The sequence below is a fragment of the Notothenia coriiceps genome, unplaced genomic scaffold, assembly GCF_000735185.1.
Source record: "Notothenia coriiceps isolate Sejong01 unplaced genomic scaffold, NC01 NC01_scaffold00017392, whole genome shotgun sequence".
Classification (NCBI taxonomy): domain Eukaryota; kingdom Metazoa; phylum Chordata; class Actinopteri; order Perciformes; family Nototheniidae; genus Notothenia; species Notothenia coriiceps.
In genome coordinates, this window is record NW_011350093.1 from 43,272 (window position 1) to 68,188 (window position 24,917).

The 24,917-nt window shown below is 42.5% G+C and overlaps 3 protein-coding genes across 3 annotated transcripts in view; all 3 read left to right on the plus strand.

The window, feature by feature from the left end:
* LOC104950313 (receptor-type tyrosine-protein phosphatase F-like) overlaps window positions 1–2,571 on the plus strand; it is a 36,540-nt gene extending 33,969 nt beyond the window's left edge. The window contains exon 9 of the mRNA XM_010776813.1: window positions 709–2,571. Coding sequence (XP_010775115.1) covers window positions 709–768 — 60 coding nt within the window. The 3' untranslated portion in view covers window positions 769–2,571. The remainder of the gene's footprint in view (window positions 1–708) is intronic.
* Window positions 2,572–4,648: 2,077 nt separating this feature from the next.
* Window positions 4,649–5,980, plus strand: LOC104950314 (la-related protein 6-like). Its single transcript, XM_010776815.1, has 3 exons — window positions 4,649–4,665; window positions 4,744–4,930; window positions 5,033–5,980. The coding sequence occupies exons 1-3, from the start codon at window positions 4,649–4,651 to the stop codon at window positions 5,978–5,980; spliced, it is 1,152 nt and encodes a 383-aa protein (XP_010775117.1).
* A 9,082-nt stretch (window positions 5,981–15,062) lies between these two features.
* LOC104950315 (neurturin) lies at window positions 15,063–16,233 on the plus strand. The gene is made up of 2 exons (XM_010776816.1): window positions 15,063–15,369; window positions 15,797–16,233. Exons 1-2 carry the CDS (start codon window positions 15,063–15,065, stop codon window positions 16,231–16,233), a joined length of 744 nt encoding a protein of 247 aa, XP_010775118.1.
* The last annotated feature ends 8,684 nt before the right edge of the window (window positions 16,234–24,917 follow it).

Sequence of the window (24,917 nt, forward strand, 5' to 3'; positions counted from 1 at the left end):
TCATCTCCACCGCTCCCATGTTTTATTTTGTGTTGTCATAAGTTAGTCTCTCTGCGTTTCTGCGCTATGCTAATGCTAATGCTAATAAAATGGCGGCTTCACAAACGTTTTTGGGAGTTTGACTGGGGCGTGGTTTGCATTCCGCCCAGCCAATCAGAGACAGGAACCTTTTTCTCTCACGAAAGTCCCTGCTCTCTAGCAGGGACTGAAAAGGGGGTAAAAAAGGTTCTCTAGTCTAGAACTAATTTAGTTCCTGGGACTTTTTGGTGTGAACGCAACTAAATCGTAGTTCTCAGGAACCTTTGTGGGAAAAGTACTTGGTGTGAACGCGCCTATTGTTGGTTCACTTTTATTCTAGAAAACAGAATTACATTGGGAAAATGCAATGATCAGTTCCCAAAGGTATTGGTAAGAGCAGAGAACATGACCAGATTCTTCTTGTACATTTCTCTCCAAAAATGTGTACAAATGTTTATTAGACGGATGAAAAAAAAACTTCCATCAAAAGACTTTTAGCAGAAAAAACTTAAAAACCCCAAAAGAGCAACAGACCATCTCTCTTCTAGGACAGAGAGAAATTCAGTAGATGTCGTGTGTATGCAGCTGGATAGTGACAGGTTTGATATGTGATATTCCAGACATGCTTGCAACCTTTTTAACAAGTCTTCTTCTTCTTCCTCCTCCTCTTCCTCTCCCCAGGACCAGTACCAGCTGTGCTACAGGGCAGCGTTGGAGTACCTGGGCAGCTTTGACCACTATGCAACATAACCACTCCCAGCGAGCAGCCTCCCTGGTCAGACCTCTCAGGAGTGTGCCAAGTGTCCCATCTCAGCCACCATACACCCACCTGACTCCCCTAAGCCCCGCCCCCTCACCGCTACCGCAGGGGAGGAGAAAGGGAAGCGCTTGCAAACCCGGCGACAGGTTTATCCAATCACAGAGATCCATGCCGACTTTACCAACCACATGAGATTTTTGCTTTAAAAATAATAACAGAAACATTATAATGACTATGACAAACGTGACAACTCGTGTACAGAAGCGACAGCTCTGCTCTGTCCAAGCCAAACCTCCCTGATTGTCAAAGGCTACTGGTAGCACTAAGAGAGCCCTCTCTCTGTTCTTTTTATGTTCATTTTAATGTCAATATTGTGATTCATTTTGTCAAATGTTATTGTTTAGTATATTTGTTGTTTTTAATAATCATTTTAACATCAGACATTATTTCTGTCTTAAACGGCCCAGCCTGGGTCAAGCATTATTATCATAATCGGTACTTTTTGGGGTTTTTACTGTTATTTTAGGGTACTTTAGCACAAGGGACATGTATTTTTAACACGTTCCTAGATACTAATACAGGAGGACCCCTGTTCTCTGAGCTGCTGTCAGATTTCTTTTATCACATGACTTTATTGTTTTATCCGTGTCATAACCGTTATGTTTGGTCTTACTCAGTTCAATAACTCCAAAAAAAAAATTGCCTTGTCACTTGCCATTTTGGATAAAAAAAGTCAACTTTAAGAAAACTGATTGAAGAGCACACACTCGCTAAAGTTTGGCCTCTAAACATGGTAGCTACTTAAAAAGCAAGCAATGAATTAGCTAACGAGACACTAAATCAGAGGTGTACAGAAATGGAAAGCACATTATTTCTACGTGTTTTTTTGTTTGTTATGTTTCATCAGAAGCCTATGGCATTGAGGCCTTCATGCTCCACAGCGGAGAATTACCTGAGGAAAACAGACTTTTGTACCCAACGGGTAGTTGACCGAAAAATAAACTCCCTGATCTCTGAATAAAGTTGCTCTTCGAGTCCCTCCCGTCTCCTCGCTGCCCGTTGGTCAGTTTTCTGGAGGCGAGCGGCTGAGAGGAACGAGAGCGGCTCACATGGAGGAGCATCAAGCTGTACAGAATCAACCATTCCTACAGGAGGGGAAAGAGACTCGGCCCTTTGGACTGAAACCTGATATTATTTTATACAGAAATAGAACTATAAATATATATATAATTATGATTGATTATATATATGTACAATTACACATAGATATATACACAGCTTCAAAGGTATATTGTTAAAAAGGATAAATTCTGCTGATCTACCAACCCTAGAGACAGAGCAGAGAGCCTGCTGTCCTAGAGTGTATTAATGGAAACACCGTTGTATCTACTGTACTACCATAGTAACTTTGACAGCTGGTTGTCCGTCTGAATGAGGAAAAACAGCACAACCCCCCACCCCCACCCATCAAGATGGACCACTCCTCACCCAATCGCACCACTCAAGCACACATCTTCTCCCACACGAGCCGCAGGAGGGAGCGTCTGAAGAGGCCTAAACGTTGTGGTGGCGGTGGGGGAGCGGCGGTGGGAGGGGGGACTTGAAAACGCTGGCGCAAAAACTGAAATGTTCATTTTTACCTTGTGAATGCTTAGTGCTGTAGGGGTTCAATCTGTTGTACACACAGTCTGTTTTCTATTTGTTGATAAAGAACTGGAATTTAAAAAGAAACTGTTGATGAAAATGAAAAAACATTGATGTTAATAAAGTTAAATAATTGGGTTTTTGTACAAATCTTGGCTTGTGACGCCTCGTTTCTTGACCCTGTTGTTAACTAAATGTGAAAGTCTTAAAGGGGCTCTATTGTGCTCAATGTAAGGCTCATAGTTGTATTGTGTGTCTCTCCTGTGACATGTCTCCACGCTTTGATGTTCAAAAAGCTCTTTATTTCTCATACTGCCTGTGCTGCAGCACCTCTTTCACCCTCTGTCTGAAACCAGAGCCCAGTCTGCTCTGATTGGTTTGCTGGTCAGCTCTGTGGTGATTGGTCAACCGCTTAGAGATGTCCCGCCCCTTAGCCTATCACATACAATGTGTTGGAGAGCTATCCAATAGAAGTGTGAGTGCTACATAGTGATGTCACCATGTTTTGAAAGTAAAAAGGAGTCAAATGGAGGTGTTCCAGGCAGTGGGGAGGGAACACAGGGATTTAAGTCTATGAAAACCATTTCAATGCAACGATATAACACACGACAGGAAAGGGAAAATCCCCAAAACCATAATTGGGCCTCTTTTAACTGATAAATCCTTCACTGTCTTCTGTTTCAAGGCATTAATTATTTCATGAATGCAACATTACATGCAGATACGTGTGTTTGTATTTGTTTGCAGGGGTGTATCTAGGAGTTGTCCTTTTTCTAAAGGCCCCCAGCAACCAACTGTCACGGAGAATGAAGTCATCATCGCTTATTGTTAGGTAATTTAAGGTTTAATATGTTTTGTATTTGTGCTCTTCAAATTGGTTTGAAAGAGGCGGGTCTCTGTTGGAGAATGATGATGTCACAGTGTTCTGTGGTCCAATCAGAAGATATCATTAAGAAAATCAGAATGTATTGATTTAAGGTCATTTGCTTATTATGTTGCCATGGAGACACCTGCACACTCCTGATGGACGATGTGACTGAGACTGTACAAAATTATTATTTACTAAATAGTCCACCATATATATGTGTCTCAATTCTTACTGTAAGATGTATCCACTATATACACAGTGCCCTGAAAGAAAAAAACAATGGGCAGTAATATCCGCTGCTAAAAAAAATCTACATTGCAATCTCATTTTCTAGATTCAATAAGTAATTGAGGAAATGAGGGGGATTAAAACGTGTATTCTATCAGTTGATTGCTCACTAAAGAGTTAAATACTGTATTAGTGTTTGATATATTATATAATTTAGTGAGTAGGTGAGGAGAGTTTTTAATGACCCTTTAGAGACGCAACTGTCAATCAAATCCCACACCCACACAATCCTGAAGATGCAGATTTGTTAAGTTCTCCTCAAATACGATTTAAAGATGATTTTCACTCATGTCACTGTCTAGAGAACCAAGCTACAGTGTTTCTTTCTACATGTGAGTCTTATGTCCATGTGTGCCTACAGTCTGTTAAATCAGTGCCATTATGAGCGGGAAATAAAAGCAGACAGCTTTGGGTCGCATATTTATCCTGTGTGTGATGATCGTAACATATGGAAAGCATGCTAATTAAAACATGGCAGCTAAGGTAACAGATGGATTTGTTGTTGCATCAACACGCTGAAGAGGATAAATGATTTCAAGACAAGAGCAAACAGGATATAAAGCTGGATTTAAGGGATAATTACTGGTTATTTTGTTCTTTACTGCTGCTTTAGACTGTGTCTGTGGGAATCCAGAAATAATATCATCTTTTATTTGTATTTTATTGTGCTCTTAGCTCTGAATAGTGTTGCAGAAATGCACGCCTTAACGATGTGTTGTGATATTAACACTGATACATCGCTGGAGTAGACTTTCACTTAACTTATAATGTTCTTATGATTATGTTAGCGAACAATATGTTGACAGTTTCTCTTTTTTTCAGCATTTATTGAACTTTTGTTTGAGTGCTAGTTGCTGATAGTCGAGGTGATATTGTGGAATGTGGAATTTAGCATTTTACAAAATGTTGTTTTGGATCCCAAATGACCAACTGACAACTGTGTCCACGTGCATTTTTTCATTACTCAGGAGCATTGACTGTACCTAGCTGCTTTTCCCTAATACCCATCTTTACTTTACCAATAAACCGCACAGCTCAGCGACCTGTTATCACTGTCCTCTGGAGATACAATGAGTAATCCGATTGGGTAAGCAAATTAGAAAACATATGGTTGACTAATCTACATCGCAGTATATCAAGATGCTGATTCTTGTTTTTTTTGTAGAGATGATGCCCAATCTGCCCGGGATGAAGAAGACTGTGAAGGTGAGTTGCTCTGCTTGAAGATTAAGGCCCAGTTGGAGGATTTGTTCACCGACAGCCACCTGGCCGAGGACGGCTTCCTGCTGAAACATGTGCAGAAGAACAAGCAGGGCTTCGTCAGCCTCAAGCTCCTCACTTGTCTGAAAAAGGTACAATCATGTTAGTTAATTGCAAGGTTTCAGTTGCTTTCTGCTATGTTTACAGTCCAGTAAAAAAGCAAACAAAGCTGAGGTTGCTGTTGTTTGTTGTAGATAAAGGTCCTGACCACAAACTGGTACATGACTCTGGCAGGAGCAGAGTACTCCGAGCTCCTGGAGGTGAACGATGAAGGCACCAAAGTGAGGCGGATGGAACCGCTTCCCAAGAGGCTGCTGTGTTCCCCCACCAGCAAGCTGCTCCTCGCCTGGAACTCTTCTGTGGAGAATTCAACCGGAGACAATGGATCATCCCGAGGCCTGGAGCAGGCTTTCCTCTCAAAGAGCATCCTCCAGAAGTTCAGCGTCCATGGCGGGATTATTTCATCCTGGATCCTGCATGCTGGCGAGGAGCTTCCCAAGGAGCTGCAGTGCTACGCCAAGCGCCACAAAGAGCTCGGCCAACAACTGTGTGTAGTGGTGAAGTTTAATCATTTGGAGGAAGTTCGTAAGACCTACAGCGCCCTGAAAGCAGAGGAGGAGAAGTCTGGCGGTGACGGCATACACGTGGTGCCTTTGGGATTCCAGTCGATGCACTACATCAACAGGGGGGAATCATCAGAGGGAACCAACGAGATCAGACCTGAGGACACACCTTCCCAGGAACATCAAACCCCAGAGGATTCAGTCAAGGAGGACAAAACATCTCAGTCCCAGAAGTTTGTGGAAAACTCTGTGCAAAGAACCTTGGAGCAGATCTCCAGCAACTGGAACAGCAAGTCCCTCTCCGGTCTGAATCCGAGGCACAGCAAGAGGAACTGGTGCTCTGGAGACAGTGACACAGAGAGCTCTCAGAGCCCCTGGGTGCTGAGGCGCAAATTTGCAGCCAGTGTATTAAACCCCAAGGTGGCGCTGCACATGAACGCGCACTGCCCGATGCAGACGGTGGTCCGTCAGCCCCTCGGCCCCGACAGCACCAAGGGCTTTCAGAGCAGAAGGAGGCCGCTGCTTCAGGGGGAGCGCACACTCTCTCTGGGAAGCAGAAAGACCGCCTGTGCAGATTAACAGTTGCAGAACAATGCAGCGTCAACACGCTACTACATTTTATATGCTGATGAAAGAAATAAATATTTTTTGTATTAAACTGAAAAGGCTATTTCCTTTTTGGTGTCTCTCCTGGTGAGGGACTGTTTATTCTGTGTTGCATGTAGTTGTAATCCACTGACAGATGAGGGCAGCATTAAGCTGTGTTCACAGCTGTGTTATTTGAAACACTCAGTCTGTCCTTGTCATGTAGGAAGTAAATGCACTGCAAGGACTGTAAATAGACCACAACACATTTTAGCTGAAGGTACAAATTGTTGCACAAACTGAGGTGTTTAAGCGCTGAGGAAAAGTGTCTGAGAGTTCAATCACACTGATTTCTTTAATCACCTCTGGCGTCTGCACTGCTGGGGCCTCAGCTGGTCACATCTGCAAATTGCAATGTATATTTATTCTTGGGTCAGGCTGGATTTACCTTGTTACCACTTTCTCACAGAGAAAAAATACTTCATTGTCCCAAATGCCTGTTTAGATTATGGTTCTCTAAAAAGTAGTTTTCCTTTCTGTGAGATGACATTTGGCTAACGGCTACTTGTCCAATCCTCAAACCACATCTTGCGCAAGACGAGCGGAGTAGCAACATTTGAGCCTTATTTCCAGCCTTTCTAATGACACCTCGACTGGAATGGTGTGTTTATAGTGTTACTGATTGAGGGCTTCCTTAAAATCTTGCCCAAACCTAAACAAAATGTGTTTCTTCACTCATCCACACCCAGTGGAAAAGATTCAATCCGATGTGTATGCTATTCTATCACGTTCAAATTGGAAACATACTCTGCTGTATTTCTTCTTTTTGTTTATACTGAACGTCAGACTGTCTTCATGACTAATGTAATCTAAGCTGTTGAGTGAGACGTTGCATTGTATACACATCAAGTGTAGCCCTCCTATTGTCTCTGACTCGATTTAGCAATTAACAGCTGTTGGACTTTTATTGTAGCGAAGGCTGTTCTAAGAAAACTTTACACATCTGTGAACAATATGTATAGAGAAGAAATGTTCCTGCCCCATGTCAGGAAATGTTTCTGTGCCGATAGTTCCTGTTCAAGGCTACGAAAGCACGATATCCCCAGCTAACAGCGAGTCATTATACGGGCTCCTACCGCCAATAATGATGAATGTTAAACAAGTTCAACGTCATAATTCTCATGTTTTTCGGGGAGAGGGTCGTCATAATTTTGCACCTGCTGACTAAAATACTTTTGCGGTGAAGAAGAGCACAAATATTATTTTGATTTGTTGGCCGCTGAAAGGGCTAAGTGGAAAGCTTTGGTTGGCTTCGCCTCAAACTTGAAATAAAATGTACACTTGAGATAACAATCCAATAAATGATCCATCAATACTCACATGTTGGTATGAGACAAAGCTCAGATAAATAACTTTTGTTCTCAGTCCACACTGAGGGGTTTGAAGTCTGAGAAAGTTAGCTCTTGGCCACATCTCTTCCTCTTCAGAGGATCTTAGCATAGCGTGATTTGTGTATAATTTGGCCCGAGGATATCAGAATGACTCATAGTGTGAGGATGAGATGTTTGTGAGCAAATAATACGTTTCCTGTTGTGACTCTAGCGGAAATAGCTGCTGTATTTCAATATCTTTTGCTGTGGACACAATTGTGAAACCATCCGTTCTGGTTAGATCAGCATTGTACCTGTACAGTTATTGATTGCTTTATTCTACCAAACAGCATATTTAAGACTCTAGGTCGCCTCCCTACCTCATGAAGGGCTTCACTTGTCTCAAAAATGGTTGGCTTTTGTTTACATACGACTGACCCCACACACCTGACGCATTTCCCCCCTGGATGGGAAGTTTATTTAGATTGCAGTCTGGAGTGCCTGATACCTTCAAAAGCACAACCATCTGCTCCTCATTTGCTGCTCAGGGCTCAAAGGCTAAAAAACGGTTTGGTATTGGAGGCGACGTGAACCTGAGATTTTCAACAACAACACCCTGGGTTTTATCTCAAGCCAACCGTAGATTGAATCATCATGAAATACCTCCACTGTGATAATTCCATTTAACTGGCGTTAGTGTTGTCTTAGCAGCATTTAAACCAATTGTGCACTTTCTTAATTCCCCCTAAAAGATTGGAAAACACTTGCTTCTGCAGACCCTTCTGATCTCAATCGAGGCGACTACCAATCTCCCACTTAAGATGGCAGACTCTTTTGCGGCAGAAGGTAAATGTAAGCCCTTGCTCAGGCCAAAGCATCCTTTAGTGCTCCTGGAGCTAGAGCCAGGGAGATTATCATGTCAGGAGTAATCCGACTCGGCCCACAAGCACAACTATGGAGGAGGAGGAGGAGCAACAGTTGAGGGGGGGAGGCAGGAGGCAGAGGCATCAGAGAAGCTCTCTGCTCCACTTACGGTAACCACGCTCTCCCTCCTCAACCTAACCCATCTTCTCCACCCGCAGAGTTTCCCTCCCTGGAGCCGAAGAGAAGACCTGCTGCAGGCATAGGGGTAAGGACATGTGCATTGTCTTTCTGATTGCTGTTGTTTGGGGATCAAATGATCAGGGTTGTTGAAATAGGAGTTTCACAACAGATGGGAAAGAAGTTAAGGCATCTGTAAAATCTCTGCATGACATGACACTGTGTTGCTCTGTGTTTTTTCAGGTTCAGGGTTGTGCAGAAAGGACATGGTAACAGAAGTTCTCTGAAGTGAACCAGATGGCAAGTCGGGGACTCCTCTGAAGACCCAACTCTCCTTTTCTGTGAATGAAACATCCTGAGTGCCATGAGGCGCATGATTACATTCAGAGGAATGTCGAGCTTGATCTTAAAGATTTCGAATGAAATGCAGATATGATAAAAGAATAACACAATCTGGACCTGAATCAAGCCCGGACAGCTCCCAGCAGGCACATGGAGCTGTGATGATTTACTGGGGAACGAGCAGGAGTGCAGCTCCTCGCCTGTGATGATGATGGATTTACCCAGCCAACACTTGCCTGTGGAGGTCAGCTGAAGACGACGCCACGCAGCTAAATCTGGATTAGCCGGCCGAACGGTAAGGACACCACATCTTCTTTTGTTGGTTTAAGCCGGCAGATTACGGGGAAGGCGTTAGAAGCCGCTGACAGAGATGCCTCACCAGGCGCTGGAGTGGCAGAAAACACACGTTGGATTATCTGTATCAACAAGCGGGCCTTCACTGGAAACGCTTGTCAATAGAGCGGAGCTGCCTGTCACGAAATGTTTGCAGAGCATTAAGCATTGATTACAAAGGGGCATGTTGGAAAAGTCAAATAAATAATTCTCCTCACTTTCTGCAGAATTTGAACTACCTCTCACCACACAGACAAGTTTGTTTTTGTCAGGGAGAAATATTACATTTTTCTGTTACTCATCAGCGTGGCGGTTCACCTCATTATCACGCATAATTGCTTCTTTATGACTCTCCGACTTTCCCTTCTCAAAAAGAGCAGCCCTACTTTGAAAGCTTATAAAATAGTGATTTCGGATAATTATTATTTTCTGCCTTCATTTTGGAGATTGGAATTTTTGGCATAGCTGTGCCTTTACCTGTTTAAATAATTCAGCGGAGCAGGGTCAAATTGCTAGACCTGTCATCTAAAAATATAATGAAGGTGCTCTGAGAGAGGCTAACTTGATCATACTCACTTTGGGCATTTTACTGAAGTGATGATCCCCTTCTCATTAAGCCCATATCATACTTAGAGATTATACTGTATCCAGCGGAGCCCCAAGAGGCCGGATAGAGGTTAAGCCTGAAGTCAATTGAGCCTTTGGACTGTCATAACCTGCCGGAGCTGGTCATAACTGGAAGAAACTGAAGAGAAAGCTAAACTCCTGCACCACTCCTCTGCATTTCTCTTTCATATCCTTGCCAAAATGTATATTGTGCATCCAAATAATTAGTATGATAGCTCTGTGGAGAGAGCACAAGCTTATAAACACGTAAAATGTCCTCATATTTCAGATGTTTGTACTTGCTTGTGCTTGCTCGCGTTGGTCATATTTTAAAGTAGCATTCAGTGTGTGCCAGAGTGCAGTCAGCCTTTTGTAACTGCAACATCAACATGTTTAACGTAGGTTTAGAGGCGATGTTGGTGTGTTAAAAGGGATCTGGCATAGACAGATTAGCAGCCAGAATATAGGAGTTTATGGACTCTTCTTTAGAAAGTAGCCCCGAACAATCATCAATCTTACTACCAGCTCACTGCAAGATGATGAGGCAAGGTGAGGTTTTCCTGCCCAGCCTCATGTCACCTCTTTGTCTGTTGGAAAGCTATTTAAATACAGGTCTATACCTTGACTCATCCCTTCCAGGAATAGGCTAGACAAATCGGGACTGAGGTCAAATGTGCACCTATAAGTGTTCCTTCTCCCGCGCCTCATTAACGACGCCCTCACAGCTTTGAGTTGTGAGATTTCGTGCTAGGCTGTTAGATTACCGGATTAATCCATATAAACCTTTGTGATGTTAACAATACAATATTTTAAACAGCTCACCTCCACCAGTAGACCAAAAGGATGTAGGAAACCGGTTTAGTATTTTACAGAATGCGTGTTAAAATTATCACATTTTTGTCTTGAATCCCGCACACATGGTTTCCCCTTCTTTCTCCTCGATAACGAACGGCAGCTTTCGCACTAACAGGGGACAGCCTTGTTTTAATTATCCTTTTGGTTACTGAGTGACAGAACGCAAGCCAACCATAGCAGTTGCCCAGCAAAATTACAGCGCAGCCAAACCTAAGCCTTTTTCAGTTGCATTAGAACCGAGGCTGGATTTAGCACAGCCAATCCTGGCTCAGAACATCCACTTTATGTTACAGCCTTTTGGCCCTCTGTGTGGCCAACACGACGGATCCAACTACCAAACCCCTTACTTTTCCTCTTCATTATTCTGATTGAACGCAGGTTTTGGAAGTAGAAGAAGAAGCAGTGCCTGCTGGTGCTTTTTCAGTAGGCAGTGCATGCTGGCATAACCCCTGAGATCGAGGTGTCTGGTGGATTAAAACAGACACACACACACACACACACTTACAGTAAGGCCAATGCTCCGCCACCAGCACTGCAGCCAGGTGTTAACCCACGTGACTGCAGATAAAGCCGGCAGGCATTAGTGCTAATCCCGCCCTGATCTTTGGAATATGTCCCTATTACCTCCTCAAGCACTCTCTAGCTGTCCCCAGGCCTCCTGATGCTCACTTAAGAGGGACAATACAAGACAAGGCCTCTCTAGGACTCTCTAAAGCACGTTGTTTCCTTGGAACAACACAGTAGGTGCCTTCCTGCTATTTGCTATGCTCCTCTGTTATCTTTTTAGTAGAGGTATTTTCGGGGTGTGTTCAAAGACAGCCGGTCACATGGGTGGAACTGAGCTGACACACAGCGTGGTAACAATGTTCTGTAGGCAGAGGCCTCGGGTTGAGAGTAGCCAAACACACCAGGGTTAGACCTGTGGACATTTGTAGATATGAAAAAGCGGCAGTGTTATGTAAACTGGATTATCTAGTGTTATGTGATGGTGCTGCTGGGAGTCTGAGTGCGCCCTGAAAGTGAAGTGGGTGTCTGGACGACAATGGAAGGTTAGACTTTGTCTCGTTTCCTACACAAGCCTGTGTCATATGATTTGGGAAAAGTGAAACTACGCAAGTGCTGCCTGTGTGTGTTTATGGTATGTGTGAGTCACAGCCATAGACTTTGGTCACAGCGAGGGAGAGTGAGTGAGTGAGACAGAAAAGGCTGTATTTAGGGAATGTATAGGAGCAAATTCTGGTGGTCAGACATAAAAGTTGGTATCCGCTTTTCTCTTGGCACAAAGACACTCTTCATTCATTTCTCTTCTGTGATCTTCTCTGGCTGTCACACTGCTCGAGATCCAAGCTATCTGAAAAGAAGGCACCCCCTGTCTGCCCGCCTCATTCATAAGTGTTAACCACAGACGCCCCTTATCTCCATTTTGACAGATCTCTAGTTCATCCTCCATCGGCTGTGGCATTCTGTTGAGTGTCTCTAGCATGGGAGAGAGGGGAGGAAACAAGTGCCATGCTGCTGTAATTACATTACCGCCAGCTTAGCAGCGCCATCGCCACTGACCCAATTATTCCTGGAAAACATCAATTTCATTGTGTCATTTGAAATAATGAGATCTTTGAGTCACAACAAGAGCTCAGTTGAGGGTTCAGGATGGGACTCCAAATGACAAATGCATGCGTCGGAGAATACATAATGTCTCAGGAATGGCTTTGACCGACAGACAGATGAATTATTGGCGAGGCATTTCACTTTCACGGTTGCCTTAATGATCATCTGACACTGTTTTCACTCTGCTGGTAGCACTTCAGGTGACTCGTGTTTGACAGCAAACATCAGGTGCACATTGCATACATACCTTATTCACTTCTACACTCGCTAGAAAAACAAACTCCTAAAAATAACTATCATGCATACAAATGTATCTTGTTCTCCCTGTGAATAGATGATATTTGCGTTTGCTTTGGGCCTCACACATTGAACTGCCCTCATCTTTGAACACAGGAGCATGCATGGGCATATCTATACGGATGCTTTGTGAGCATCAGACGTGTGCGTGCGTGCGTGCGTGCGTGTGTGTGTGTGTGTGTGTGTGTGTGTGTGTGTGTGTGTGTGTGGCCTAGCATTACTATACTTGTGGGGAACTAAATCTGTTTACACAGTCACATGTGGGGACTGGCTACCCTTATGGGGACATAATGGAGGTCCCCACGAGGGGAATCATTAATTTTAGGGTGAAGACTTGGTTAGGGTAGGTTAGGGTTAGGCATGTGTTGGTTATGGTTAAGGTTAGGATACGTCTCCAGGAAATGCATGTAAGTCAATGTAATGTCCCCTGAAGTGATGTATACATGGTATGTGTGCGTGTGCGTGTGTGTGCGTGCGTGCGTGCGTGCGTGTGTGTGTGTGAGCTGTTCTAGTTGTCTTTGCGACTCATCTGCACTTTTATGTCTCGGCTCGAGGATGGCTTTTCCTTCTGCTGGAGGGTCCTCTGGGGTTCCACTATATCCTCTGCACTGTTGCTCTTCTGTTTTCTGGAAAATAGCAGCATTTGTCCTCAGGAAGTGGGCTCCTCATTCATGTCTTTCCGTTACTCTCCAAAGAAAACACTGGTGCCCCTTTCTCGCTATCAATATCTGTATATGTATTTCCATGACAGTGGGGGGCCAGTGATAGATATTAGATATCTGTACTGATTAATCATCCGTGAATCCGCTACGAAATGCTCCTTGGCACTTTTATTGGCGCCAATTGACTGCAGATGGGACTAATGGGTTTCTGAGTGCAGTAATTATGACAATCAAAGTGTCTTCAGGGACAAGAGATAGGTGTTTGATGATCAGGCTTCCTCCTGTGTCAGCGAATGAGACGTCTCTTCGGTTCTTTACCAGCTAATTATTTTTATTAAGATGAGCCACAAAGCTAACACGCCGCAGACGTTAATACTCTCCGGCCGTGTGAAAGTGATAACTTCAAAGATGAGTAACTGTTGAAAACTGACCTATTAATAGCACAAGAAAACAATGACCTCATCTTTTGCACCTTATCATAGCAAACTCATTTAGAATTGTAAATGTATCATATCAATGGAGCAGCATGGTTTCTGGTGTTGAACCAACAGAAGCAAAATGTCTGAGACTTTCCACAGAGGCTTCTATCCGTCCTGTCTGGTGATTAAACCCCACAGTGAGAGAGGAACATCATGCAGTCGGGCACCGAGCAGACTGTGTGTCATATGAGGCTGCTAGCTGAAATGTTTGACTTTCAAATGATTACCATCCCACCTCTTCATTGTGGCTGATTACCACGTCGAGCGCATATGGAATTATGAGTGATGAGTCAAGCTATGACTGATAGGACTGGTTGTACCTGTTTATACTCTGTGTATACCACTGCAACTCAGACTCTTTATATTTTCATTCTGCGGTGTCTAAAACAGTCAGACGCTGTGGAGAACTATTGCAATTTGCATATAGTCCTTCGTGGTTTCACTTACTTCACTGCATAAAGACAAAATGTTCCTTTATTTTTTGTAAACATTAATGTGATCTAGGGAAAACCCATATTTTTGTTTCTGCTAAACTACACAACGATATATGCCATTGTTTCCCATTGTAAACACTGCAGGAGCCTGTCTGTACATTACAGAATCCAATCTGGCAAAACACTTTGGGAGGCCGGTCTGGATTTGCTGTTAGACACTGCCAGTATGCCGTTTCCGGCTCTGGGGAAATGTATTGCTCACTGGTGACATGATATGAAAAATACAAAGAAGTCAGGTTGTAAAGCTTCACTCAAATACCTGCGGCGTGACATTAAGTAGAGAGGAAACATGAGGGATAACTCCTGCTAAGTGAGTTTTTGCGGCCGCTGCGATGCAGTGTCTGATAGGGAGCGGCGGTATAAGATAAAGGGATGTGCAAACACACATGTTGAGACCTCATCATACATAGCATTGTAAATAGGTGTGGTTCCTGTGAGGGGAGGAATGGATTCCCCTCCTTTAAGAGGATGGTTCGGGAACATTAACCTCTGCAAAACAAAAAGTGTTTTCTTCAGAAATGAAGAGAGGAAGCTTGTATTCTCATTCACATCAGGTATTTTGAAATAATACATACACTTCTTAGCGGTTTCAAAGGGCAAGGGGTTGCGAAACTAATCCAGCCTGCCTTCAGTTCAAATAAAAAAATTGCACTTATGTTTTTTCCTCTTCAGGCAGCCGCGATTAAACACACACTGCATTCTCATGTGTCAGCAGGAGATGTCAAGCTCCGGATCATGAACCCACTTAGTGAAAACAAGCTGACAGCAGAATCAGAAAAAGTAAACTGGCGGTAAAATAAAAGCTCTGCTGAGAGAAATGGATTTATCAGGGAGGTCAAAGAAATGTGATTGCACAGAAGATAACCATTTGTTTCATTGTTCTCTTTGCTTTAATGTGACAAGTGAAGGAGTGACTGTGTGAACATGTTTGACGTTTGTCCTCTTTTTCCCTCTCTCAACAGAGTTTCAATGCTCCTTGACGTTCTAAGATGAAGTTATGGAAAGGTGCTACTTTTGCCTTCGTGCTCTGTGGCGCAGCCCTGTCCATCGTCTTCGTTAGAAACATGGCCACTATCGGACAGTTCAGACCTAAATCGAAATACCCGTACACGTCTCCATCCTCATCAAGACTGTCCTCATTCTCTCAATCAACTTTCAAGACCTCACCGCAATCACCCTCCTCCTCCTCCTCCTCCTCCTCCTCATCAGCAGAATCGGCAGTGAAGTCCCGGCAGATGGGTGGGCCTCAACGGAGACCCCGCTCCGCAGACGAGATGAACTCGGTCCTCTCAGAGTGTAAGATAAACTGTTATTGTCTTCCTTCCCTGTCTGTCTGAGATAAGGTGTTAAAGGGCAGATTGGGTTCAGACAGGAGACATCTCACATCTTACTTTGGTGTTCACAGATTGTGTTTTTAATGTATCACAGCAGCACACAGTCAGTTAGCACCTCATAGTTCATATGATGACACTCAACTTTCCCACAGACCCATTTAGTGGCATTCCTCAACTTGAATCAGCTTCAAGAGATGCAGATAACGATAAGACTCATTGGAAGCTGTCGTGTTGTCGGATAAACGTGTTTTATTTTGTTTGCACATGAGTTTATCCTGCCTACTACTGCATGTTATCTTTGTGAACCTTATCTGATTATCTTTACACAGAAATCCGATAATCCTTCCACCACCTGTGTAGTAACGTATGATTTACCTCCTCTCTGGTAGTTTCTGCGATGTTCCAGAGCTTCACGGAGGGCGAACTTCGGCATGTGGTCGGCGCCTTGCTGGACAGGAAGAGGAAGAAGAGCCGGCTCCTGGGAGAGAACCAGGCTCGAAGGACTAAAAGAGCGCGAAGGCCCAAGCCCTGCTCTTTGAGGGAGCTGGAGCTGACCGTAAGTGAACTGGGTCTCGGCTACGAAAGCGACGAGACGTTGCTGCTGCGCTACTGCAGCGGGAAATGCCTGGAACACCGGCAGAACTACGACCTTACCATGGATCACATGGTGCGGACAGGCTTCAAAAAGAAGGGCCGCAAGGACAAGGTCAGCAACGGGCCCTGCTGCCGGCCCATCGCTTATGAAAAACAGTTTTCCTTCCAGGACAACAGGCACCTCCATCACACAGTACGAAATATGTCGGCGAAGAACTGTGGGTGTGTATGACCCCGAGAAATGGACCTCTTCATGCTGCTCTCAGACACTGTTGGGAGAGTTGGACATGAATGCTGTTTAAAGACAAACTATGGAATAAAATCTCAAGGAAAAGAGGAAAGGAAGGGAATGTGTTCATGGCTGTTCCATGGCGGCCTTTTTCTAACAGGGAGACTTTTGACGTCTGTCAAAACAAATTGGATCCAAATCACGTGGACAGCAAGTGCTGTGATTTTGTGGATTCCATGTAAAGAGACAGAAAATGACTGTTCGTACCAAAAAACGTTTTTATTATATTTTCTATCTGTCTAGTAACACTGTAAACTGTGGTACAACAGCGATGTAGCAATGTTGTATGTTTGTGATCTTGCATTTGACTAGTTGGCTAGCACATGCGATAGATGAGCTGTGGGTCATGGAGGACTAGAACTGCAGCTCCTACACGCCATATTAATGGGCATTCAGTTTAGTAAGACCAAATGCAGACACTAAACCACCTTTAAGGCAAAAAAAAAAAAGCTCAATAATTTACTTCAAATCCATAAATAAAAGTTTGGACCATTGACCTCAAGTGTTGTTTAGTGATCAGCTGTCTACAGGAAGCATATCTACCTAAAGGAGTGTGGACTTGTTATCAGCGATCATGACTTTGTGCCCTGTTTCCCTGCTTTCAAGCGATCATCTTACTGATTGCAGTGTTATTATACAAGGAAAAGAAAAAGCATTATTGATAAGGAATTTGACGAGTGAAGAAAATCATTTTCCATAGCTCCAGGTTTGCCCGCACATGTAATGATTGTGTTTGTTGATGTTGTGTAGATTATCAATGAGCGCCTGTTTTAAAACACACTCACTTTAGTGAAAATAGATCCCATCTGCTCTCCATCGAAAATCTCATCACACTCATGTTTGAGTCCTTTTTTATACTTTTCCCAAATAGCCCATTATTGTAATTACCCATAATTCTCTGGAATTATTTTCCTCAAAGAATTGCCAAAACACACCAAGTAAATTCAACACGCAAGATGTTTTCTCAAACTTAGATGTGTTAACATATCATGTCTCCAGTTCCAGGTGATATAATCTTTTTAATATCGTCTCTGGGTGTAATTTATGAACGTTTACACTTTCAGCTGAACTGAGGCACAGGTGTGAAACAAGAACAATGGTTTTAGTGATCATAAGTGGCAGGTTTTTCTTCTGGCTGACAGAAAAACTATGACGTAGAATCAGGATCTGCAAATGTGTTTGCACCCATCCAATAAACCCTGTAACTTCCTGTGAAGCGCACAGTACAGCCTTCTATTGGCCCAATCAAATGCCTCCTTGTTGTAACGCCTGGTAGAACTTTAGGGTAAAATAAGCTATTGTAATTAATTATGAAGCATCTTTTTCACACTTTATTTGGTTTTGAACCCATTGCAACTGTTTGCCTGAAGTACGATAAATTATGTTTTTGTTTTGTTTTTCCTGAGGAGCGGCAGAGTGGGGCGCGGATGCGGTGCATCTTATATTGTAGTTTATATTGTATTTATTTGGGAAGTAAATTATGGTTTTGCATATTTATTTAGATTACCACACAGAAACGGGACAGCTTATGATCATTAAGCAACTGTGCCAAAAAATGTTTTATCTAACATTCTATATTGACTGCTGAATAAACATAATTTCAGAGGTATGGATGTTCATCATTTATACCAAACTATCAACCTTTGGGTGCAACAAATATTCTGTACCCAGATTGTATTTAAAATGAATAAATACATAAATAAAATAATACAATTCTTATTATGCGGGATGCTGTTTATAATGTAATAAACTATTATGCAATGGGGATTCATGTGGGGAAAGATCTGATTACACTAAATAAACCATATGGCAGGAAAAAACCACAACACCTTTGACATTATAATATGTGAAGGTTTCTTGATGATTGCTGCTTCACTCAGTGAGCTTATCTCCTGGAAATCATCTATTATACAGCAGCTCAGCCGCCCGTGCTGAACAGCAGTGATGACATAAGCTTAAACAACAGAGCTGTGACCAGACAGCTTGATCCCTCCAGCAGGCGGGAGAAATCATCAGGGACACGACCTTGACAGCTACTCATTTCAAATGTGTATTAATCCGCAGCTGAACATAATCCCCAACAAGTGCACTATTTACTGCTAGATGAGAAATGTGCTAAAAACTAGCTGTTGTGGGAAATTACTCAAACTATAATTGTGACCCAATTTATGAAAAGTTTTTGATTTGGAACTAATTGCCACAGACAGGGGCTTCAGAAAGTGATGAGGGACAGCGATTGGTTTGGTAATCATTGAGAATAAGAGAATATCAAATACTGCCAACTTTATCCCATCAGTGAAATTACCTTATTCTCAGTACACAGTGTGTGTTTTGGGGATATTTAGAAGATGGCCTTCAGGAAATGTGTTTGTTAAGTTCATCCCCCAAAACATTTTACAAAAAAAAAGAGTAAACTTTTCCATGGTGAATGTCAACACACTTGTTTTTAGCTCCACCACATAGCAATTTTGAGTCAAGCTGAAAGGTTTACATTAGGATTTTATGAGAGAACTTTGTGAACTCTTACAGGAACAATACACTTTCTACAGTGTTTTTTACTAACACCACTGCACCTAGCCATGCAGAAGGTCACATGGACTAAAAAAAATATAATTCGATTTAATTGAGTTTGTGCATTACAGCCATGAATTTTTCTTATAACCACAGCTGCCTTGATCTCATTTGAAACTGTCTTAATTATTGCCTTCATTTCTGTTCATTTGTTTTCAATTGCACAGGAAGGAGATGTGCTTGTTTTGATCTCCTCCTACACAGCTTAACCACCAAGGAAACAGTCGTCAATGAGCGAGTCAATCTTACATTTAAATGTATGGAATCATACTTTGATTGGACAGGGAAATTATAAATCAAGTCTGTCAAGATTCATTATTCTATGCTGACATACAAAACAGATGTATTGTATCATAATGTGTTCCCTATTGGTTCGTAAACCAGGAGCTAACGCTGACACAATTTAGTACCTCTTGCTTTAAGGCCATGACTTGTTGTTTTCTTTTCCAAAGGAACATCCCTAAGACATGTCATAGCAGGTAAGCGCAGGTGTAATAAATGTCAATAATTGTAGCTTCATTCCTTTCACATTTGTCTGATCTTTGGCCAAGGTATTTATATGTCTTTCTGGAATACCTAAATGGAGCTTGGCCATAACATAAGTATTTACATCTGGGACAACTCTTTCAATACGTTTTATAATATACAACAGTGTTTAAATATTTGAGCAAGATTTAGTACAAATTGAAGTCAAAACATTAAACACACCAAATGAGTCAGAGGGTTCCCGCGTCATGGCAGCGATAGTTCATATATATATACACGGAATATACAGTATTGTTTGGAAAATAATCTTTCATGTGGGGGTAATTCTAGAACAATATTTATCTGGGGTATATGCCAGGCCTTCAGATGCCAGCTCTCACTTTGATTCAATATGATATATATATATATATACTGAAGGTCTAGTGAAGTAACAGTGTATGTTGGAGGAGAGGTTTACATACCGCCCCACCCTAAACCAGTATTTCCCTTTGGTGGAAAGTTATCTTAAATACAACATGTTTTTATTGCCATATTTCATCTCCTAAGTATCAGCTATATTAAGCAGGAAAGGCTCCCCCTGGATAATGTTTGAATGAAGACATCGTTTTTGAGACACAAATCCTAGAAAACGCAACAAGACTTCCTGCACAGCTCCAATGAGGCCACACCAGCTCTCTTTGGGGGTTTATAGCACGGCTGCAGGCATGTTGAGGTAACACAGAAGTCAACTTGAATTATCTGAGTTCAGAGTCGATCCGAGGCAGGTCACATGGAAAGATTTGGCTGATGGTTGGTCTTGGGTGGCTGTTGTATTTTTGCGAGTAAAAAAAACTAATCTTTTCCCCTTTGGTTTTTATTTGGCCAAGCGGAGCACATGTTTCAGTTTGACTGGGACTTACTGTATCTACTACAGCTGTGTGGGAGAAATGACTTCAACAGTTTTTATTTTAAGCAATTTCATATTTTAAACCAGGAACAACAGGGGTACATGCCCCTCACATCATATGGGCACGCCCTCATACATTTGGATGGAATGAAATCTAATGTATGCAAGAATTTCCCAAACAGTGAACACTTTCTCTCAAGTTACAAGAACATGGAGAACGATTGGGAGGTATTTCCCAACATGTTGTATTTATATAGTTTTTTTCCTAATTTCTTGGTATTTTTTTTCGCCCGGAGAACCAAAAAATGCTTAAAATGTTTACAACAGCAATAAAAGTGGAACCACTTTACCTCTTCTATATACAAATATTTCCGCTACTTGCCACTGCTGTAAATGGCCTTCAACCAAAACGCCTACACACCCACAGCAAAGAAAAGCGGGACCTGAGGGAAGAAAAGATGGCTAATGAAAGCAACACTAGCAAGGAAATACAACTGCATTAAAACACATGGCAACCATTTTGATCAAGCTATGATAAATCTACAGGAATTCGTGCCACACTTGATCTGTGGTTTGACATTTTCGTGGAAATAATCATTACAGCTATTTGTTTTTCCTGACGTATTTTTCATGGGGTGATAATGGCGGCTTATACCTTGGGCAAGCTGGGTTTATAGACTTCCGAACTGAAAAAAGTGAAACTCTATACCATTTAGGGGCTTTAACGGAACAGAGGAGATATTAAGCAAGACTGAAGAACCACATTTTACCTATTATCCTCTCCTTATCCTATCCGCTCCAATACCAATATCAGTGTTTGCAGATTTAGAGGAAATTCCCTCAATCTTCATATCAACATTTTTAGCATGTTTGAGGAAAATAGTGTTGGTGTATACAAGACATCTGTTACTGGTAACAGCACTGACAAGATGTACAATAAACATGCCAAGATTTTACAACCCCCTCCCATGTCCAGCTGCATATTGGTGAGTTCAGACATCTTCAGAGGGAGATAGCAGGATGGAGGATGCAGCGGTGACTCTGGAGGACCCTGGCAGCCTGACGCTGAGCGAGCAGGTGTTACGCCTCTTCCTGCGCGACACTCCAAACATTAACTAACACAATAGTTTTGGGGCATTTTTTTCATGTTGTTTGTTTCTGATGAAATTACTGCATCAAGAAATTGGGCGTTCCTTAACAAGAATAAACCATTTCAAAGTGATGTTGGGCTTTCCATCTTAATTTCCATAAACATTTACAGGAAAGACATGTCTTAAGTACTGAGGGGAAACTCCGCCCCTTATACTCCTCCCAATTGGCAAATTCTAGGAAATATTATCAATCTCAGGTTCATAGTTGTATTTTGTGCCTCTACTATGACATGTCTCCATGCTTTAATGTTGAAAAAGGTATTTTATTCTCAGGCTGCAACAGAATGGCGATTGAAATGACACGTTATTACATATAGTAATGAACTATTATAAACAATCACGCATGAACATACAGGAATGCACACAATGAAGTCTCTATAATGACTGCAATAACATAAAGAACACTGCATACATTGGCCCCTGCTGGCCCTGCATCAACTTGGCGTTACATTGTTCATTATGCAAGGTGAGGGAGCGTGCCTGGTGCGGCCGCACCTCGTGCTGTCCCATAGTCAGCATGGCAAAGTTAGCGTAGTAATGTCGAAAAACAAAAGGACCTGCATACAAAACCCCCCACTTATACCGCCCGAATAATGGGCAACCCGGTCTCGACCCCAAATATCTGAAGGGCTTGACCCCCTTGACTTTTTTCACTTTGAGATATGGTAAATCCCCGAAATTGCCTTGTCTCCTCTATAATTCGTTCTGACTTCTTGGTGTAAAATGGATAATAGGAGAGGAATAGGATAGGCGAGGTTATGGTTATAGTCACAAACGTCTAAATCTCCTTTAAGGGAGTTAGAAGTATAGTTGTAAAAATCGTACAAACTCCTTTTATCACAACCACATATGTTCTGTAGACAATGACCATTGTCGTGACTGTTCTACATGTTATTTGTACGGTTCTAAAATGTTGGGGGAGGGTACAGGTCGACGTATAACCACTCAAGTCTGTAGAAGTCTCCCTCTATCGTCCTACCTCCTACGTCGCCACTGAGACCTCCTGGGACCGTCGGACTGCGACTCGCTCGTCCACAATGCGGAGAAGGACGCGCTGTGAGGTTTGTAATTGATTGTGTTATCAAAACCCCGTAAAAAAAGTACAACAAACAAAGACTACTTTAATGACGTAGTTCTTTAACCCGCAAGGAATTGTTCTTATTTGGTAAAGTTTCACTACAACCCGAAAGGTAGAATTAAAGGTATTTGTAAATGTCCTTTCTGTACAGAATTCATGACTCCCCTTTGAGGCGGGGAATATGAGGAGGGTTAACCGTTTAAGATCCTTTATAATAGTTAGAGTCCAAGTATCAACATAAAACACGGAGATGATACTGTACAGAGGTACGAAATTACAACTTTTTCCATAAAATAAGAGTCCGACGTTGTCTTACCGCTAACTTTACTGTGCAATAATGTATATCATTACTTGATAATATTTGTTAGTGCGTACTTGTATGTCCTTACGTGTGTTACTTCAGAGATATTACTGACGTTATTGTATTTCTTGTGACGTATGTAACCGGGGACGACCGGGACGTAGTTGAACCGCAATGTAACAAGTAATACGTTCCACTCCCTCGCACGGACCACGCCGGCGTGGAGCACGACAGGGTATCAGTCGTACCGTTTCAATCGCCGATAGACCGATTGGACGAAGATAACGCGTGCTCATTCGAGACATAATACTTGTAATTGTGGTTGGTTATGGTGTTTTGATCCGTTCTTATGATACGGAATGTAAAAGACGGTACGGGTGCGTACAGGTGTGTGTGTCTTACTTGTGTGACGGAGTAAACGAGGCTAGCATGACACAGGAACGCCTAGGAAGACAAACGCTGCCAACGCTGGCACTGCTATTGGCAAAAACCTGAAGGCGAGGTTAGGTATAACGTCGAGTTGCACAGCGTTGGCAGCGTTGTTCTACCGTTCCCTGTGATCATCGCTAGCCTGTTTACTCTTCCACGAGCAAGTAAAACACACAACACCTGTACGCACCCGTACGTACTTTTACATTCACGTGATGGAAAAGAACGGATCAAACCCATAACCACCCAATCTCGACAGTATTATCTCGAATGAGACTTATCTTCCGTCAATTCGTTTATCGGCGATTACAANTCAATAAACATTGAATAGCATATCATGCAGTTTGTCTGTGCCTTTTCCTCCGTGTTGTCCTGGTTTGCTGTGCTGCCTCCTAGTCGCCACCATGGTTTGCTGTGCTGCCTGGGGATGCTCAAATCGCTCCGAGAAAGGAGTACGAATGTACGGCTTCCCCACTGACACAGAGCGGAGGAAAAAATGGCTGGCTCAAGTCAGCAGGAGCAATTTCACGACCAACAGCAAAAACATATTTGAGGTTATTATATACAAACACTGCATTTGCACTTTTTCACAAAACGAAACCACACCATTGGGAAAGCTTAATGTTTTGTTTAAACAGGGAAAGGCTTGAAAAACACTAGAGAGTTGAGACTCAGGGTGCAGGGTGAGGGTCTCAGTGCAGGTGTTCCATTGAATCCCCCTCTGGTTCATGTGCTGAAAGAGGGAGTAACAGACAGGAGAAAGGGTTATACACACCTATATAGCACACCTATTGTATGGGAAATTGCCTTGGGGAGATAAGGTGTGGTCTTTGTTCCCAACTGAAGTTATGGAACTTTATTATTTGTGAATTTAACAAAGTATGACAAATGGCATCAGTAACAGATGTGATATGAATTTCTATAAAGTTGTCTCACATTCTTGGTCATATTTTATATACAGTATGTAATAAGTATAACATGTCCAGTAAGTATAAAGTGTTTCCTAATACTGTGTATTCAACCACTATGGTATAGTGTATGGTACTATGGTATGGTATCCTAGCTTAATCTGTTATATGTAAACGTTCCCTAAATCTACTAATTTAGGGATAATCCACTGACATCCTTTAATACACATGTTAATTTGAATCAGATTTACTGATAATATCCGCAATATATATCTTTAAACTTCTTCTTACCTTTAAAAGTCCGTCACGAACGGTCTATTATGCTGCAACTCTACAGCTCTGCTAGCCTTGGCGCTAACTTCCGGGGAACGATTTAGAGGCTCCACGATCCGCCATTGCTGTAAAAAAGTCGTCCATTGGAGTGAACGGAGATGACGTAACTCTCAGTCTATATGGCGCTGGTAGTACCCCTCACTGCAGTGCGCAGTACCTCGGCGCCCCTCCTTCTCAACCTCAAGATCGCCCCTCCTTCTCAACCTTTGAGACACGTGACGGGACGCCCCTCCTTCTCAACCTTTGAGGCACGTGACGTCCCGACTCCCGTGTTGTGTACTTACCCAGTCACAAAAGTAACATATTATATCTTATATTATTAATAGGGCCGGGACTTTAACGCGTTAATTAAGATGAATTAATTACACAAAATTAACGCATTTTAATCGCACTTATTTTTGCACCGCGGAACGTTTCTCACTGGATGAGTTTCAGGGTACCGATTATACTGGAGCACCAACTAACGTTCATGACTTCAGACAAC

Coding starts and splice junctions, on each gene's coding strand:
- LOC104950314 (XM_010776815.1), top strand. Junction 4,931..5,032: donor TCCTCACTTGTCTGAAAAAG/GTACAATCATGT, acceptor TGTTTGTTGTAG/ATAAAGGTCCTGACCACAAA.
- LOC104950315 (XM_010776816.1), top strand. CDS start 15,063: ATGAAGTTATGGAAAGGTGCTACTTTTGCCTTCGTGCTCTGTGGCGCA. Junction 15,370..15,796: donor GAACTCGGTCCTCTCAGAGT/GTAAGATAAACT, acceptor CCTCTCTGGTAG/TTTCTGCGATGTTCCAGAGC.